Source organism: Hippoglossus stenolepis, chromosome 14 (assembly GCF_022539355.2).
Source record: "Hippoglossus stenolepis isolate QCI-W04-F060 chromosome 14, HSTE1.2, whole genome shotgun sequence".
Classification (NCBI taxonomy): domain Eukaryota; kingdom Metazoa; phylum Chordata; class Actinopteri; order Pleuronectiformes; family Pleuronectidae; genus Hippoglossus; species Hippoglossus stenolepis.
In genome coordinates this window covers 7,913,013-7,933,143 of record NC_061496.1, presented here as the reverse complement: position 1 = coordinate 7,933,143, position 20,131 = coordinate 7,913,013, and the positions used below count along the sequence as shown (strand labels likewise).

Genomic DNA, 20,131 nt, shown 5'->3' with positions numbered 1-20,131 from the left:
CAGACATAATCCTCATTCATCCATGTTATTGATATTGCATTTAGCTGTTAGTGATGCTTACAACGTGAAAGCCATAACCTGATTAATCAATTAGCGTCATGTGCATTTTACAATTGAAACCGAGCTGCAGCCATTGGGACAGAGCCGCTGTCACTCGAGAAAACCTCCAGTCAATGCTTTAATTGTATTTGCAGCTCGGGGGGACGGCCCGCCCCCGGGGACTCCCCATTGGCCGCTTTCAAGAGTGCTCAAACCTCCCGCGCTGTGATTGGCCACGGGAGCTTTCTGTTTGGGTCGCCTGCCAGCGGCCGTGGGGAAGGGGCGGGGCCGCGTGTGGCTTCCGCTTCTGGGCTGGATTGACACACAATGAGGAGCCGAGGCTGGAGAGACGCGCTGCGAACACCGCTGTAAATAAATACTACAATCACTGAGGCCGGAGCGACATGGAGAACCAGGTACTGTGGCTTTTCCGTCTCCCGGGGGAATGCGAACTTTCCCCGGGGGGAACGGCAGCGGGCAGCCCGGCGGCGGGGCAGGGAATCGGTCCTGTGTTCTGGTCGCCAGCAGAGAAAAAACCCGCTGCTAATGAACTCGTAGTTGTTTGGCTCTGGAGCTATGCTAGCTGGCCACTCATACATCGGTATTTACCGCTAGCCGTAGCCGCCGTGCACCGCACCGCTCGGCTCCATGGCTGTAGCCACACAAAGAGACCCACACCTTGTGTTCGATCCCCCGTGTTGTGTTTTTAACCACGAGCGGGTGCTCCCGGTTTCGCACTACAAGCCACCCGGGGCGAGCTTCTTGTGCAGCTAAGCTAACGTGGCTAGCTAGTCTACCTTCCAGGAGAGTGTCGGCCGTTGGCTAAAGGCTAAGGAGCCGCTACAAGGCGCCGGGGAAAAGATTTGTCCTCCCCAGGTCGGCTGGAGAGGCGGGGTGGTGCCTCCACTGCCAAGGGGCCTGGGATCCCAGCACATTACGAGGCTCATTCAAACAGCAGCCACCTCAAAACCCTCTGCAGTCAATATTAGTGTTATTTGCAAACCTTGTGTGTAATTCTTGCGCAGAACATTTCTGATTGCAGGGCAACATGCATGTAGCATGGTGGAGCAAGCTGATGTGTGTGTGTGTGCGTGCAAACGTTGAACTTGAATCCAGTCATGATGACCACCCATGCATGGGCTGATCATTATATAGGAAAGATCCCTGAAAGGTGTACTTTTAAGGGCTGTAACTCATTGTGTATGGCAAGATCGTGCATTTGCATTGAATACTCGTGCATGTACAGATGTGCCCACTTAAGATTTATGTCATCGTGAAAAAGCCACATCATTTATTTTTCAGAAAACAGGAAAGTTGGTAAACCCACGAATTGCATATCTGCTAACTCCAGGGGAGACACTGCCTCCGAATGGGTTGCTCTCTAAGTGCCTGAGGTTATTCAGGACTATATTTCAGATGGTTAGACCACACACACCCATGGGAAGGAGCTCAGCCACTTTCCTGAAACTAGTCTCCATTCAGCTTGGGTCCCTTTTTGAAGTTTTAACTAGTTCTGTGGATGTGATCCCAGTGGAACTCTTCTACTTCAAGTGAAAACCAGGTTGTCAGATCGTCACCTATGTTGCATGTAAAAGATTTACATTAGTTTACATGTCGGTAAAACAATCCAGTCTAATGCGTCAGCCTTGCACTGAAACCTACCTCCATAACTGTTGTGATGTTTACTATCCTCTTAAACTGTTATGAGAGTCTTTGATTCAGCCCCATGGTTAATGGCATTGAATTAAATAGCTTTGTTGTAAGAGGAATTATTAAGTGTAATAATACAAGATATACTGTAGTAGTTTGTCACTTATATAACTGATTTTATTTGCACAACTGTGATGTTGGAATGATGTTAGTCTCAACTTAACGATCACCTTCATGTTATTTACTCACGCGCACACACACCCTATTTGCAAGACTCTGTTTTCCTTGGTCGCTGCAGATAGGCCGATTACGATTCCACTGTGACCCTCCAGGTTTGATCGTTTTCCAATACCCGTAACTTTTTGATCTCTGTTCACATCATCTTCCAGGTATTTAAGGTTGGGTGGGTATGATGAAGGATTTAGCACAACTGCTCTCGTGGTGGTTTGTGTATGTGTGTCCTCTTCCGGGGAAGCTTTCTGACTTTTCATTTCAGTCATTTATTAGCTGGAAGAGATTAATATGGTCATGAGGGGTGGTATTTACATGGCAGCTGGGAGTTCATTGTTTTCATGGGAGCCGCTGTGTCTGCCAAAATTTGTATTTCCCCTCAATTGGAGCTCTGTGTATGAGAAACAGAGATCATCTCAGTGTTAGTCGCTTTGTGTGTGATTTGTTTTTGTATCTCCTGCATTGCCTTTACTCAGGGATGGTTAAATAAGTACCACTACTTGTCTTTTTGTCCATCTGATGCGGGAAGATCGTAACGTTTGAGAGCTAACACCATTGTTTTATGGATTTCATCCTTTCAGGCAGTTCAATTAAAAGCCGTCTCCATCAATGTGGTTATAGGTAGAAATTATTGTCAGATATGTACACGTTTCTAAACCTCTCAGGTGTTTCTGACATCTTGCTTTGACAGTTTGACTCAGTTGATTCAGTCTCTCTCAGTATAGTTTTCTTTGCTTGTCTGTATTTTTTCAAGCTGAAATCTTAGTCAGTTCAGTAATTAGCAGATTGACAGAAAATGAATCTGTAATTGGAGTGAAAATACAGAACTATTTCTCGTTAGTTTCATATCATTTTCTTTTTGGGGGTTTTGAACAGTTTTTTTCAGAAAAAACAACATTAGAAGACATTACAATGGGCTTTATTTCAGCAATGTCTGAAATAAAGTAAGTAATAATAATAATAATAATAGGCAGTGTAGTCGTTTGATAGGAGATTAAACAGCAACTAATTATGTGATTAATGATACTTTTATTACTAAAATGCCAGAGATTAACTTTCTCCAGCTTCTAAAACAAAAGGGTTATTTACTTGTCTGTTTCATGTATAAAAGTAAATTCAATATTTTTGACTTTCTTGGAAATGCAAAAATGTAATATATTTTCTAATTGATCTGCAAAAAAAATTGATCGGCAACTACTTGATGATCTATTAAAAAAAAAAAACTATCCCCCAAGTGACCAAATAACTTATTCAAATTGTTTAAAATTGTATTTTCTTTATCCTGTATTATAGTATCTTATATCTGTTTTGGAAGTAATTAGGTGAAGGCATCATCTTGGTCAATATTAATCTAGTAATCAATTAATTAAAACAATTATCATATGATTAAATAATAATAATATTCTTTGTTGTAGGCCCAATGTTTTCTCTGCCTCCTGGGCTGTTAGTGTTTGGTATGAATTACATGTTTGAAGTATTTATTTAATGGTTATTGTTTATTTTTTGTTGTAGAATGACTGTTTTCCTCTGTGGCTCATTATCTTCCCAATTTTTTGTGTTGTCCTTATCACATTCCTGATTTTACGAACGCCTTGGGGGAGGGGGTGTTGATATGGTGGTCGGGTGGGGGGCTCCATGGCTGCTCACTGTGGGTGTGGTGGAGTCTGGAGTTTAAGGGCATTACTGCCACAGAATGGCCGGGCAGAATGCCAGGCAGGGGAGTGTGTGTGTGTGTGTGTGTGTGTGTGTGTGTGTGTGTGTGTGTGAGTTGGAGAGTGCTAGACCAGCTCATCTCAATCCAGTCCCCTCTAATCCCCCCACTCAGGCCCAGCTCACGAGCTGCTCAGTGCCGGGGCCAAATCCCCACATTCTTCAGTCGTCCCCTGGACATGAAGTGCCTTTCTGTCCTGTCCCCGTCCCCGTCCCCGTCACCCACCCATCCCTCATTCCCTTCTGCACTCCCATCTCCATAGCCTCTTCACTTGCTATGCCAATCACCAGCGCCGTGTCATCTGCGCGTCCTGTCGCGGTCATTGTTGTTGGCCGGGCAAGGTGGCTCAGCAATGTGCCCTTCTTCTGGACAAACCTTTTGAGATCGGTCGGCTCGGGCAGCTAATCACTCCCATTCCACAGGGAGCGTCCCGTCATTAGTTCAGCTTTGTGTTTGTCCAACCTCTCCTCTTCAGTATAAAGTCCACACACTCACAGGAGAGATTCAGAGGCTTTGTTTAAGACGGAATCAGAAACCAATGAATAATGGGCGCTTTGGATTGATATCACTACTGTGTTTGCTTTTGTTTTACGGTTTCTGCCGGTCTTAAAGTCTTGATTACAAAGCAGTTTCTCCAGCAAAGGTTTTAGGGGATCATTAAGTCTTAAAATATTTGTTTTGCCTGCTATAGGCAGTAATATGAAAGGATTTCTGGAAAATCCTCAGTACTACCATGGCCTTGAAGTAGTCATCCATCCTTTTAATGATGAGGTAAAAAAAATAACTTTTGGCTTCAATGAGCCAAAGTGTGTTTGGAGCAAAAACGAGCAGAATTTGATAAAAAGACCACCTCTCAAATCGTTAAAGTGCTGAGGTGGATCGATGATGGTTTGGGCTTCTTTTGTTGTGAGTGGAACTGCGGACATTTCATTGGTAGAGAGAAGAATGGATTCAATTAAATGCCAGCAAATAATACACATGTAAATAAAATAAGAGAGAAAAGCTTTAGAGGACAACCTTTACAACAGGATGATGACCCCAAACCTCAAGAGGCACAAGCCATGGCCCTCACAGCCGCTTGTCCTAGAAATAATAGAAAATCTGTCTCTAAAGATCAGTGTCAATAAATCACACTGAATGAGATGATTTTTCAAGGGAGAAAGGGTGAAATTTCCTTACACAATAATCAAAAGACTTTTATATGTCTACAAAAAGCATCTACAAACTATGATATTTGCCAAAGAATCAGTAACTACTAGGGCGGCTAAACTTTTGTTTCAGGCCATTTTAGTCTTGCTATCTTGATTAAAAGATTAAATAAATGTGTCATCTTCAACTTAATACCTTTTTGGAAACTGGCGTGTATATAACTCAAGTAGAAATATTGACCAGGGTTGCCAGACGGTTTCATTGTGGGGGAATTTCTAAACACAAGCAGACAATCTTTCGGCTTTTATCTGTCCTTCCTTTGCTCGCCACAGAATGTGCTATGTGTTGATAATGGTAGAATAATTAGTTTCCTGATCTGAGTAAATCTGTTGCCCAACATCCTGCCCTTGTAGTTCGTATAGTGCTTGCTTGTTCTCGTGTTTGAATGTCCTCTAGCCTACAGGCTGAGTTTGTGACCTTTTATTTCTACTTATCTTTTTACAGTGCACAGTGCAGGTGAAGCTGGAGTTGGGCCACAGAGCCCAGCTAAGGAAGAAAGTGACATCGGAAGGTTTCACCCACGACTGGATGGTGTTTGTCCGAGGGCCAGAGACCGGCGACATCCAGCACTTTGTAGAGAAGGTTGTCTTCCGCCTGCACGAGAGCTTCCCCAAACCCAAAAGAGGTAAAACAAAGAGATATCAATGTGTGAACACAGACACATGTTCTCAGGCTCACTAATCCTACAAGATATGTCTGGTTTATTAATGTAGCATAGTTAATTAACATGGGGGATTAATTGTGCTGCAGAAACTGCATTAAATACATACAGATTGAGACATCTTAAACACATGAAAACACAATCCTCCACCAAAGCTAACGTCCCATTTTGCCATGTTAAAGAAAGTGGAAAACAAAACAATTGAATGGGTTCCTCCTTGGGTCTTGCCCCATCCCTCCACAAAATGTCTTTGACATAGTTCAGTAGTTTTTGAGTCAACCCGACAAACGGCAGTGCAAACATAACCTTGTCTGGGATAAATACAAAATAAAAAAACGAGCAAACGACAATTGAAGCTTTATGTGATGATTATTTGATTATCTATTAATCTGCCTACTTCCGTTTTGATTAATTTGTCAATAAATTGAAATAAAATAATAAAAGGTGTCTGATAAAAGCCAAATAGCCAAGATATACTGTAGAGTCTCCATTAACAGTTTCTAGTCGATATAATGTTTCTGTATGATTCTAATCCATATTAATAATTGGAGTATAAAGTTAGACAGGACTACATTTGTCTAATAATGTCTCATTTTGTGCGAGATGTTTTGGTTTTTTTCTTTCGTTTACTTGTTGGAGTTCATTTAGTGAATGAAATGATAGGAGCTCAAAGGTCAGCTGTTTCGAGAGCCTGTTGAATCCTCAAAAGAAACTCGGCCTTTGCACAATCCTACTTTTATTTAAGACCATTGATGAATGGATCTGCTCCCTGATGCTTTGAAAACATAAGTAGATTTCCATACTTTGTCCTGTGATTCTAAAAAATAATTTGGTCTTGTCATTTGTTATGTTAGTGTTTATGCTTAGCTGCCCATGGACTGCAGATGGAAATTAGCTAGTCGATAAATCCAGTTCATATTTTCTGTTTGTATCATATTAATGCTTTTTGAAGAACAGAGGTAATAAACTAACACATGTATTTCTCCTATTACTTCTCTACTCTATTATTTCATGATGCCAGTGACACGTCTTTGTGTGTCCACAGTATGCAAGGAGCCTCCATACAAAGTGGAGGAGTCGGGCTACGCAGGCTTCCTCATGCCTATTGAGGTCTACTTCAAGAACAAGGTAAGCTTGACTGGATAGAGTTTAAATTGCTGACAAGTTTAGATTCTGTGTGGTTGTAGATAATGTTCCGATAGAAAGAAAACCCTAGTAAACGGCCTGATGGTCAATGTGTGACATTGAGGATGTAGTATAAAACTAATATGCGTTATTTCCTAACGTTATTTCTCTGTTAGTAATTTTGAATCATGAAAAAATAACCACTTAACCTTTCACTTCAAGATGACACTCAGTTATGTGAACTCCGGTGCTCCATCCTGTCCTGCAGGTCTTCTTAATATCAGACTTGTGGACTGCATCCAAAAAACTGTTACATCCTCTTTTTATGTGCAGTTAACTTTTACACTGTGGACAAATCTGATCAAGAACATAGCTGAAAGAAATCTGAGTTACCTTCACATTTATAAAAAGTTTTCTTTTCTTAATAAAATCTCTCATAAAATGTCCTCAGCTGTACTTGTCCCCAGTGTACATCTCCACGGCTTCTCTCAGGAATGTTAGTGGTGTTTTATCAGTGCACCAGACATATGTCTGTTTTATTGACCCGGGTGATAGTTCATTCATTCAGCTTTATCTTTTGTTGTGAAATGTAAAGTTACTGGGAGGTGATTGTATGTGGGGCAGAAAGGCAAATGACTTTCTGTCACACATGCTTTGACAAGAATGTTAAAATGACACAGATTAACTTAAAAATGTAACATGAACTTAATGTTGTGTTTGTTTTGCAGGAGGAGCCCAAAAAGGTGTGTTTCAACTACGACCTGTTCCTTAACCTGGAGGGCAACCCCCCAGTTAACCACCTGCGCTGTGAGAAGCTCACCTTCAACAACCCCACCAAAGAATTCAGGAGAAAGCTGATCAAAGCTGGAGGGGTGAGGCGCTGACTGGACTGACTACTGAATAACTACGTGTAGTCAGAAGGAGATAGTATCAGTCAACTATGGTTGACTCTGTCTAGTTTTAAAGTACTCTGTTTCCCCAAAATATATATATATATATAATATATATATATATATATATATATATATATATATACGAATGTCTTTAAACATATTCCAATTTTTTATTTAAAAGCAATGAATTTAGTGTCCTGGTGTAAAAGGCCCTAGAATGTATAAAAAAGACCAACATTATATTGATTAAAGTCTCTGTACACTTGACAGATCTGTAGAAATCTTGCTGTGTCCTCAGTTGAAGTAAATTAAAAAGCTGTTAGCACTATTTGGAAACTACATACAAAACAGACGGTGTCTTTATAAGTTGATGCTGATATTTTTAACTGCTGTCTCTTTAATTTCAGGTATTGGTGGTTCCAGAGGGGGCTGAAGCAAGACCCAATCCAGATTACCCAATGCTCCCCACCATCCCCCTCTCTGCCTTTTCAGACCCCAAGAAGACCAAGACCTCTCACGTGTCAAAGGTTGGTTAACACGACAACTACAAAGTGATCCTGTTAAAATCATCTGAGCCGTCTCAGCAGCAATCTCAGCTTTCTCGTTCAGAATGTTTAACCTGGAAATCACAACTTCATTGACAATTTATTTGACACACAGGCGCCATGTAAATGGTAAAAAAGTTTAAAAAGTTAGTCTGGGGCCCTGATGGTTCTTTGCCAGGTGAGGGGACATATCAGGAGAAATAAGAAAACCGGTCTTTGTCTTGTGGACAGAAAAAGTCAATGCGAGCCACTTTTGAAGACACATGACCACTTCCTCCAGTCCTTGAGTATATTGAAAATACATTAAATCTCTTATATGCATTTCAAGTTTAATAGTGTAAGTTTGAGAACTCGTAAATCTTTTTGCTGATATGTGGGTGGACAGTGTGGAAACTCCATCCTTTCCTCCTGTATCGTTGTGCCAGAGAACTCTGTTAAAAGCCACTCCTGTGGACCTGCTGTGTTTCTCTGCACATTTACCACCACTTTGAATTTGCTTGTTGACTGTCTGCACTGGAGCCAAGAGTCTAATCTCATGTAACTTCAGAAATACAACCAGTTCAGTCCTTAACTTGTTTGGCTACTTCCTTGTTTGTCCTTGGTTGTCAGTTAAGCAGGTTGTCGGGATCAGCGTCTAAATACTGTCCATGCTGTAGCTCAGAGTGCTGAGTGCTTTACATATCTGTTGTGTCACAATAGACTGATTGTCCTACTTGTAACTATCCTATCATTACAAAGCATGATCGGTATAGATCAATTTTATTATTTTTTTTTTTACTAATTTGAGAAAATTGTTATTTTGGCTGAAGTTCATACTGACCAAAACACTTTGGTATAACATGTCATTCACAGTAAATAATGTGATTAGACTTTATTGGCAAGGCCTGATTTCGTTACTGAGGAGAGAGCAATTTCCTTAAACCTCCTGACCAGGTCTTCGAGCGGCTGAGCCTGTTTCCTTTAATGGGGCCTTGAGCTGAATGCATTAAGAGTTAACTACCTATCTATGACACTGTTGCTGTTTTCTCTCTCCAGGAACCCAGCAAAGAAGGAAGCGGTGGAAGCAAGGGACCGAAACCACACAAGCTGACCAAGGAGCATCGCGAACGACCCCGAAAAGACTCAGAGAGCAAAGCCACGTCAAAAGGAGACAACGACAGAGATGGAAGCAGCAAGAGTGGCCGAGATCCTTCCTCTTCCTCATCCACGTCTTCAAAAAAGCCGCCAGAGATCAAAGTGAAAGAGGAAGTGAAGGTCCTACCCAAGGCGGCATTCAAGGAGCCTAAGCTCACCCTGAAGGAGTCAAAGATGGAGGGCATGTCCCCTAAAGGAGGGGGGGCTGGGAGTGGAGGGGGTGGTGGGGGAGGAGGCGGTGGTGGGGGAGGAGGAGGCGGGGGAGGCCCGGCAGAATCCAAAGCACCAGGGAAACGACCCTCCACTGTGGAGTCTCCCAAACCCAGTGCGAAGAAGCAGAAGAAGGCCAGCTCTGAGGGGCCGAAGGGGCCAGGAAGTGGAGCTTTCACAGGAACCTCTCCTCGTGTCTCCTCATCGTCTGCAGCTAACCAGTCCTACGCTGAGAAGAAACCCTCCAAGGAAAAAGGTCGCTGGGCCAGAGGCAAAAATGACACACAGGAGCTGAAGGAGCCCAAGAAACTTCCAGAGTCAGAGGAGTCGAATTCAGAAGATGAAGCCTCTTCAAAGTCAGAGGTACGAGAGGTAGAGACGAGTCAATTTACTTCATTTACATTAATGTTTTAGTTTTGAAGTTGTTCATCTGTGCTTCACTACATACGTACGTCCTTGTCTAGTCAAAGGTCAAGTTCACTGTGACCTCCCATATGTCCCATTCCCCGTGAATGTGATGTATCAGGAAATCCAGGAGCGATTTTCATTATATATTGTGCAAACGTCCACTTTGACCCGAGGATGATCTGAAAAGAATTTGATGGTCAAAGGTCAAGGGCACTGTGACCTCACTAAATATGTTTTTGGCCGTGACTTAAGTATTCATACACTCATTATGATAAGATCCACTTACTTCCTTTTATTCCCCTCATGGTCTTCACTACATATATTACGTGTCTGGACAAACATGGAAACTGGTAATTTTAGTCTTATCCCATTTCCTTCCTCTTTTTGATAAATCGTTTTCTTCTTCTCCTCCCACAGCAATCGGCCCCTTCCAGTCCTTCCAACTCCAGTTCTAGTTCTGACTCCAGTTCAGACTCAGACTTTGAGCCGGGACAGAAACAAGGGCAAGGTACAGTCCGTTATCAGACATGTACAATTGCTTGGCTGATTGAATAAGCTTGTGTTCCACTACGATGGTACGTCCCCCTGCTGAGAGTCTCTGTGTCTGAGAATCGTCAGAGGGAAATGAGTGTTCAGGTCAATAGTTTTATAGTTTGTGTGATTCTGCCCCAGGCCCATTAAGATCCATGGTGGAGGAGATCCAGTCAGAAGAGTCGGATGATGATGACAGCAGCTCGGAGGAGGAGACCCCCATCAAGACGAACCCCCCAAACCGTGACTCTCGGTCAGTCTCCCTCATCTGCTCACTTCACTTTTTTCTGAAGTTACATCAATCTATGATCTATACGGAACACGCAGACGGAACAGTCACACTCTGGAGCCCTGTGCACGAGCCTTAAATATTCTCTGCCAGCCTCACTTTATGTCCTACATCATTCTTGTCTACTCTTGTAGATTTTTATTTTTTATTTTAGTCTCCTCCACTGAGAGATTACAGGCCTTAGCCAGAAAGAACTGGTGTTGACAATGTGTTCTGGCTGTCAGTCTGTGTGTGCGCCATTGACCTCTGACCTCCTCTTATCCCCCTCCCAGACTCAGCTTGGACAGCGAGAGTGACAGCAGTGACGGCTCGCACCGCCCCAGTCGAGACCCCGCCCCGCCCCCACAGAAACACAGCTCCTCCAACAACAAAGTGAGTCACATGGGCCTCTCGTTCTACGCTCTGCTTTAATTGACATATTGACAGGAGCTGAAATGATTTGACTAGAAAATATGTATTCAAACCAAGCATGGGCTTTTACAGTTGTTGACCAACAGACTCAGTCAGACCTACCACTAACAATCCTGGTTCTATAATAATATAATATAATATTCTTAATATTATAGTGTTAGATTGTTTCTTTTATTCATTTTGTGCCTTCTTCCGTGTTCAATGTGAACGGGACTCGAGTAAAAGTGTTGTGTGGTTTAACTCTTTGATTTTGTGATTAAAATGAACAAGGGAGATTTGTTTTGTGCGTTTGAGAAAGTCACGTACGAGTAACACAATCAAAACAATGACAAACAACACACCAAGCCATTTTTAGACAGACATGACTCTTACATTTAAATACTTGCTGCATTTTTTATTTGGCTCATTGCTTAATTCAAAATAGCCTGAAGCCATTCAGCGAACTGACATGGAATCCTCTGTGTTTCAGCCCTTTAACCCCCCACTTCCATTTCAGCTGCTTTCACTGTCACTGGTGTCCTTGATAGTCTCATGGTCTCACATCACGTCCTCTCTCTCTCTCTCTCTCTCTCTCTCTCTCTCTCTCTCTCTCTCTGTCTCTTGTGTGTGTCTCTCTGTACTTTCTCTGGTCTCTGTTCTGCAGGTGTCTGGCAGAAAGAGTCCAGATTCCTCCTTCCGCTCAGAGAAGGTGTTGAAGAAGGGATACGACAAGGTAGGAAGGGTAAATCAAACTTTTTTTATACTTTTAACTTTCACACACACACAAGTCATTCATGAACTCAAGATGCAGTAATGGACAATGAATTGATCCAGATGTGCAGACAGACTCTGACCTATGAACCCTGGTAATGAGATGATTTAAGTCATATTAAAACATCTGCTGAATTTAATGCAGATGGATTTTTCTGAGACATTAACTCATTCTGACTAAATACAAAGGAAGTGTTCTTCAGTATGTAGCTTCAAAACAAAACAGTTTAACTATTTCCGGCACAGAAACTAGAAGCTAAAACTTTATTGTGCAAATGTTTTCCAGTAAAACTAAAATGAGGAAGTTTTCAAAATTCATGCCATGAAAGGTTATGGTTTGCTCAGGTGATTGACGCCTGATTATGACTCAATGGAAAATCCTGATGCACCACATCCCATCATCGCTGTCATTGTATTGGAGTGTGCATTGTAAACAGTTAAGACAGTGGTGAGGTTGGGTTTCTGTGATACAAGACACTGTGGTTAACCTGGGTTTTACCCGTAAGAGGCTGTAAATGCCATCACATCTGCCTGTCAGAAAATGGCGAAGTCCTCCCACAATTACCCAACATCAGATTTGGGGATCTGCGTCAGGCCCTTTCTTTAACTTTCCCAAAACCAATGACTCAGACCACATTTCTTACACAACTATTTCCATCGCTAGTCATTAGTCACCTGTCAACTTAGAAAAGGTAGGCAAATCAAAAATCCAATCATGGAAGACTAAGAATTACAAAAGCATCGAGTTCCTGCACTGAATCTTGACATTCTAATCTTCACAGTCAAACCTACGCTAACCTAGTCTCTTAATACTGAACTGACCATGTACACTCTCCTCTGTAATCTAAATCTAAAACGTGCTGCAGGCCTACACAGAGGAACTGGTGGACCTCCATCGCAGACTGATGGCTTTAAGAGAGCGTAATGTTCTACAGCAGGTGTGTGTTCATGCTTCTGTTTTGCTCGATACATCTGCATGGCATCTGTACCAAAACAAAACTGTGATATTGCAGTTTTTGATATTTAATAAGGCGTCATCGAACATGTGTGTACGATAACCGATGATAATTGACCTCTCCTCCTCGTCATCTGTCAGATTGTCAACCTGATCGAGGAAACGGGCCACTTCAACGTGACCAACACCACCTTTGACTTTGACCTCTTTTCACTGGACGAGTCCACTGTCCGCAAACTACAGAGCTACCTGGAGGCGACGGCCACGTGACAGGAAGTGGACGCCGGCGTGTGGATGGCAGCAGCGGCGGGAGTCGACTCGCCACCTATTCTCCTCTCGCAGGCGAGGTGACGAGTGGTCACATCTGCCGCAGCTGTTTCACAGGTCTGACTGAAACATTGAACAACTACCACACGGACAGAAACACACGGTCAAACACGAGCACACATGAAGACACACCACTTTCACGTGACGCTGGGGAGGAAACGGGAGGAGGTGGCGGAGGTGATGAAGGGAGCGCTGGAGCCGATGATCTCCGTCTACAGTCAGGATTTTCATCACACGTCTCTTTTTTTTTGAGTCCGTGCAGAGCTGTGGAATGCACCCCACACACACACACACACCCCCACCCCCACCCTCCTGCACTGCACTCATATTGCTCCCGCCTTAGCGAAGCCAATACTCCTCCTCCTCCTCTTCACACGCACACTTCTTACCCAGCAGAGCACTCCAGTTCCCCTCCCCCTGCTGTCAGCTGGAGCTCATTTCTCTCCCGACATACTGTTGAGTGCGTGTGTGGTGTGAGTGAGTGTGTGTGCGTTTGTGTGTGTGTGTGTTTTTTGTCTGTGCACGTGTGTGCATGCGAGCACTGCTGAGGTTTAACAGGACAAGTTGTGTTTGTTGTTACTGACTTCTCTTTGTTCGTGATGCCCAAGTACAAACAACAGCCAGTTTCCCTCCTTCCCATGAACACACGTGGAAAAAATTTACATACAGGTAACCTTTACTTTAACCCCCCCCCCCCCACCCTCCGATTGAGCATTTATGACTACAGGCACTACACTAATATTAAGTAAACGGTTTATAGCACACTGTAATGCAGTTGTAAGTAGCTATGAATGTTTAGTGTAATTATGTAGATATAAGACAACACTGACTTTTTGATGAAACATTCGTCCAAGAAGTCCACATCCTTGAAGCCTTTTCTCTGAAAAGTTAAACAGAAATTAATATTCAAGCGGAATGTCAGTCAGATAATTTTTGTGTCAGGGCCTCGTGAGCAGACATAATGAATTTCTTCTTCTCTCTTCGAGCTGCCCAGCTTCTGTGACAGCGTTAATTCTTGGCTGCTGGACACATCTTTCTTCCTGGTTCGTTTAGCATGAAATACTCGTTCTGACTCGTGATGAATTTATTAAAACCCATCCACCAGAAGCAGAAAGTCTAAATAAACCCTTTATTCGCTGACTTACTCTTAACAGACGTGAAGACACTTCAGAACCCACAATTCATCCTTCTGTGGGAGCTGCTGTATCAGCGGTGCTCTCTATTTGTAAAGAATATCTGATGTTATAAAGACACAATTGTCTTGTTCTTAAATAAAGGACAAACCACACTTTTGAAACTTTATTTTTAGAAAGAATAAAGTCTTATATTTGGATTAATATGGTATTTGTCATAGAAAATAATTATTGCATTGTCGATTAGCTGCTGATGTATTTTCTCAATCAATTACTGTAAAATATTTCTAAGTGAAAATCATAATCTTCCTCAACTAGCTTGTTTTTATTTGACCAACAGTTAAAAACTTCAAACACATTGAACAAATCTTCTTCCTGAGGAAGATGAAAGTAAATTAAATTGTGAATTTTTGCCTGAAAATTGTTTTTTGAAAAGATTCTAAAAACAGTTGCTGGTTCATTTTGTGTCAACTTCTGGTTAAGGCTCTAGTAATGATATATATTATATGGTACATTAGTAAACACTTAAATGTTCTTATACCTTCAAACAACTGCATTATAGAGTGTTTATTATATGTTTAGTGCTTTCAATGCTACACGGGGGGGGTGAAAGGAAAGTGTCTGCCAGATTCATGCACGTTTGTCTCCCAGGTCCTTACACTTAACACTGTACATGAAGATACTGAGATGTGTGTGTGCGTGCGTGTGTGTGTTTCAGATGAGGTTTCTCTGTTGTCTGAACATCTGAAAACGTCTCCTCTGTTGAGTCCCCCCCCCCCTCCTCTACTTCCTCGCACTGAAAGCTGAGCCTTGACCTCCTACCAACAGACCCCCACCCCCTTCTTTCCTTCAGAAGCTCCCTCACTCCATCCCTTCGTCTCTCCCTCCTCCTCCTCCTCCTCCTCTTATTCCCATATTGGCGTGCATGAAAGGGCTCGACTGCTCGTGGCCAGAGCAGTGGAGGATCACTCCGGAATTGCCTTCTAAGTGGTGGGAGGGTTTAAAGAAATAATAAGCCGTGAAAAAGTAGCCATACTTGTCTCCCAGAATCCAAAAATACGAAAACAAAAAATAGGGGCCACGCTTTTTTACATTTTATTTTTCTACAAGTGCATTTTTGTGTATTTATTCCCACACTGCGGTTAAGGAAAACCTGTGAGCTATGAATGTATATCGCTTTTACTTTTCTACGGCTAGCAACAGCCCCACTCTAGTGCCTTTTTCCTGCACCTTGCAGTGTGAGGGGGTGGTGTGCGCTCTCTTAGCCATGGTCACACAGATTGAACCCACCCCCCTCAAAACGCCCCCCTCCGCGGGGGAAACAAGTGTTAAGTGGGATGCCTGAATATCCAGTATTGTCTTAATGGCGTTCATCCCTGCGTCTCCTTCTCCAGTGTCTTTGTAGGCTGTCGTCCTCTTACCGGTGATATTTCTGTTAATTGAGCCCTGTAGAAATTTCGAAGATGACTATTTTTCATTGATGGTGGTCATGTTTTTGTGTTCCTGCTTTCTGAGATTAGATTCGGTGTTTTTTAAAGAGGGAGCATCAGGTTACTGTGGTAGTTACATTAATTAGCTCTAGTAACAGTTGCGTTCAGCTGTGTTTTGTGCGTGTGTGTGTGTGTTTTGTGAGACGGTTGTTGTTGATCAGGGTGGGGGGGTTCCCTCTTCAAGCGGATTGAAGTATTTGAACTGAGAGTTTGATACCAAGTTAAGCAGCACTTGATCTTACAACAGGACACATGAGCAGAAACATAAGCTAAGCAAAGCACTCCTTGTGTTTTTCTTATCCCTGAATATTTCAAATGTATTCCTCAGGGGCCTGAAACATGATGAAACTGTGACAGAGGCTGACTGGTCTCATGAAGCTGGTTCACTTTACCCAGAGACGGATCTGACTGACGGTTCGATCAAAAACCTATGAAGGACTAATGAGCACAAGGCAACACATTGTCACATTAGTGGATTCACTTGGCTTTACATGCTAAATACTGTATATCAGACAGAGGTTAAATGTTTGTAGCACAACAGTTTCTCTTTTTAATATGTTTATGCCTTTTAATGTAGACGACAGTAGAGCTTACAGCCTGAGTAATATGACTTCTGAGGTGGATATTGATTTACAGTTGAAAACTAAACTCATTTCTTTTTTACAAGATACACTGATACCAAAATATAAATACACCTGCAGTGCCAGGGCGATTTATCAGCTTGAACTAACAACATTTCACCTCATTGTCAGAAGCTCCTGGTCTAAAAACCACGACATTCAACAGCAGGTGCTCACAGATCTGAACTGAATCTTAAGAGTTGTAATTAGTTCTAACTTTAGCTACATGCTAAGTGATGAAAACTGTTCTGAGTGAGATTAAATAAGGAGTTTCAAGGAGATTTTTATTAGAGGATTTGATACTGAATCCTCATTCGATAAAATCAGTCCCTCTTCAGGCCGGTTTTCAATACTTAACATTTACAGTTGATGAATTTTCTCCACAATTCTCAGATTTGTCCAGTTTGGTCTGTTTGCTGCGTTAATGATCCATTACTGGAGTTCACTAGTGTCATTTTATCAGTCTGGCAAATTAACTTCAAGTAAAATTTGTGCAGCGCTGTTTCCACTGCTCAGTCCATTCTTTTTAATATCAGCAGGACCCAGTGCTTTGTCACAGGCTGCAGTAGTAAACTGTTCTATAATTCTCACTCTTTTGATTATTCAGTTATTTTCTATTTATATTTCCATCATGTTTACAATGTATCTCTAACTTTTCAAGTCTGAATATATCAACTGCAGCTGCTCCGACGACCGGATATCTCCGCAGGCGTGGACAGTTTTATCTCATATCTTTATAATCTGTTAATGTGACACGTGATCGTTTTCTTGTTACACTTGTTTCATCTAAACAAACACGTGTGCGGCTTTTAAGAAAACCAGAAACCGGCTTCATGAGACCGAAGCCAGAAAACTTAAAAGAAAGAGGGAGGGAGGTTAACTCGCTTCGTGATTCAGGCCCCTGGTGTGTTAGTTCCTGTGGCCCCTTTAGGCTTCACACACATGTACACACCCACACACACACACACACACACCAAACCACTGTGGTACAGACCTTCAATGAATAATTCCCTCCCCGCCCTCCTCCCCTCGTCTTCAGTTCTCTTCCTGCCGACAGTGTTTTTATTCTGACGCTTCGATAGCTTTAATTCTCCCCCTCTCGTCCTCTGTTGCCTGCCTGGCTCAGCGACATGTTCACACTCCCTCTGTCCTTACTGTAACCTCCGCCTGAGCATGGAAAGTGTGTCTCAAATACAAAGTTTTAAAAAATACCCTGGATCCCTGCCGCCTTACGTGCCCTGCAGTAACCCCCCCTCCTCCTCCTCCTCTCATTGCCCTCGCTCCTTCCCCTTCATTTTCTCGAGGTGTGCCTCCGAACTTCAGGCCGTGATTAACTGAGAATGAACTTTGCAACTGTGTGAGTGACGTTTGTGCATCTGCGAGTGTATTTGTTAGCGAAAGGAGGGAATTAGAGAAAAAAAAACACTCTTCTTGCTGTCGCCCTCCTCTGTTCATCGATGTGGGAACTTTTAAGTCCTCGTTCATGAACTCTGACCTTTGACCAGGCACTCATTCAGTCCCTTGTGGTGGAGGAGAAGAGGGGGAGTTAAACAGGGACTGGAGAAGACCCACTGTCTACCCACAGTCAATGTTTTATTTATGGACCTCTGCACTTTTGGCTGTGATGACTTCAGTACTTAACGTAGTTACCTGAACTGTATTTTTAAGGATTTTATACAATATTTACATGCAATACAATATGAATTGATTTTTTTTTTTTTTTCCTTTGCCAACTTTATTTCTTTCTTTCTTATTTAATTGTCTTTACCTTTGGCATGTTTGGTCACTATTATTCACAAACAAACATGTCCGTCAAATCTATTTTAGGCATCAAATGTTGTTATGGGGATGTTCCCTGTATGTTGTGTATCATGATTCTGATGACAGCTGAAAACCAAGAAGCAGGTGTTGGACAAACGTTTGCTGGATGAGCTTAACTTCATCATATCTCTGCTTCCAGTAACAAAGAGCTGGACCTGAACGGGGACGTGAGGAGTCCATGCTTCAGTTCAGTGAACTGAAAACCCTTTATTTTCTGTCTCTTGTCCAGTTATGATTTGAGTGTTTTTATTTTAGTTTTAAACCCTCCTCATTAATAGAATGAACAACAAACTGACACCCTCACGTTACTGCTCTGATAAAGTGAACCTGAAGCAACACAGCAATAGGAAACGGTAGTTTGCGAAGTTGTGGGGATCTGTGTGGAGCCGCTCAGTTCTTCCGTACGCGACATCACGTGACTCACACTTTGTGGCTCTTTCACAGCCGGAACCGTATGAAACCGAAACTCGAAGTCATGACGTCCCGTCCAGGTTAGACTCTGTTCCGTTAACTCCCGTCACGCGACAGTCTCTCTCTCATCTAGTATTTCTCACATCAATGTTTCTGAAAGAAGGAAGTCATGTTTCCAGAGTTTTACCTCTTGATCACAGGAAACAAAAAACTACTGCTCTCCTTAAAACTACAAGCACAACAGCGCAGGTAGTTTCATTTCTTTCCACTTGTATCCTCTGCTGTCTTAATGCTCGTTTCCCCTCTGTCCTGCTGAAACCACGGCCTCTCGGCTCACCTTTCATCGGTTGTGCTTTTAGCCCACAAATGTCTGAGGCTTATGGGAAATGGTTTTCAGTAAAGGCTGCAAAACATAACAAAAACGAGATAATAGTAAAATGCTAATGACATCTGACATCTCTTCTAATGCTGGATGTGTTGTTAGCATAGCTACAAATACCCACAAGTTCCAGTTTCACCTGCGCTTTTTACGAGCACCTGCATTAAAAATAATTATCAGGACACTTAACTACGGCTCCCAGGATGCATTTCTGCAAACTCTGTAGATTCAATTTCAAATTCACTGCTGCTGCTCTGACTCGCACCTCCGCCTGGTATCTTCTCCATGGCAACGGCAGCTGAGGCTCACGGTTGTGGTCGTATTTTCGAGCCGTCCACGATGGTCGTCACAACATGAACCCGTACGATAGTTGGATCATCCAGGAGAGTCCCGTGTTTCTGTGCTGAGCGACACTGACGATGTTCATGAAAGTGAAAAATTTAAAAAACAGAATGGAGGAAAAAAAAACACTCCCACTTTGCAACTCTATGAGCAGGTCTGTGGGAGTGGAGCCTTTCAGCTGCGACTATTATATATAATACGTGTATAATACAGCAAAGGTAGAATATTATCTACTGTGTGGATCTTAAAGAGGACGAGGAAAAAGCAAAAATATTGAGCAAATGGTTCGTTGCAAATATGTGGAGGGGGGAGGGAGGGGGCATGTGCAGACGGGGTGTTTCCTGTGTCAGTGGTTGTCATAATGTGTCTGTGACAAGGGGACAGGGTTTGCCTGTATTTATAAAGGTTTGATTTGTTTTTTTAACTGGGGAGGGGGGGTCTGAACTGTGTCCATATATGTGGTCGAGGCTGCAAACAACTGGCAGAACAAATGAACTGGATGGCAGAAGAACAATTTGGTATTTTTAAAAGTAAAGACTTGGCATAAATGCCACCATGTGGCCATTTGATGCAAGTTGTTAACAAGGACAACATGTTATTTTAATGTTATTTTTTATTTTGAAATCATATTATTAATAAAGTCATTAAGTACTGTTGCCCCAGTGTCGTCTCATCATTTGACCGCTGTGTGACCCGGTCATGGCCGCGGGTGAAGGGTTCGTGGAAAGTTCATGTGCCGGTCAGTGCGGCGCGGGGGTGAAAAGGACAAGCAGCGGGCCGAGCAATAACCTTCATGATGCATTGACCATCTATCGAGGAAATGTCACTTCAGGGAGGGACGTGATTGGCAAAGGAC

General features: G+C 42.6%; 1 protein-coding gene across 2 annotated transcripts; it reads left to right on the top strand.

Moving 5' to 3' along the window:
- Nucleotides 1-348: 348 nt before the first annotated feature.
- mllt1a (MLLT1 super elongation complex subunit a) lies at nucleotides 349-19,931 on the top strand. Of its 2 annotated transcripts, XM_035176785.2 has the most exons (13): nucleotides 349-455; nucleotides 5,285-5,465; nucleotides 6,547-6,629; nucleotides 7,355-7,498; nucleotides 7,927-8,046; nucleotides 9,100-9,409; nucleotides 9,464-9,771; nucleotides 10,234-10,324; nucleotides 10,489-10,600; nucleotides 10,909-11,008; nucleotides 11,691-11,759; nucleotides 12,664-12,735; nucleotides 12,894-19,931. In XM_035176785.2, exons 1-13 carry the CDS (start codon nucleotides 444-446, stop codon nucleotides 13,020-13,022), a joined length of 1,731 nt encoding a protein of 576 aa, XP_035032676.1. In that variant the 5' UTR covers nucleotides 349-443; the 3' UTR covers nucleotides 13,023-19,931. The 2 variants fall into 2 exon arrangements, with proteins under 2 accessions (XP_035032676.1, XP_047199035.1); XM_047343079.1 differs by having other exon boundaries at nucleotides 9,100-9,771; nucleotides 11,691-11,768.
- Nucleotides 19,932-20,131: the final 200 nt, after the last annotated feature.

Bases quoted from the DNA above. Each gene is read 5' to 3' on its own strand.
- mllt1a (XM_047343079.1), top strand. The intron at 6,630-7,354 runs GTAAGCTTGACT...TTTGTTTTGCAG, and splicing joins AGGTCTACTTCAAGAACAAG to GAGGAGCCCAAAAAGGTGTG. The intron at 12,736-12,893 runs GTGTGTGTTCAT...GTCATCTGTCAG, and splicing joins AGCGTAATGTTCTACAGCAG to ATTGTCAACCTGATCGAGGA.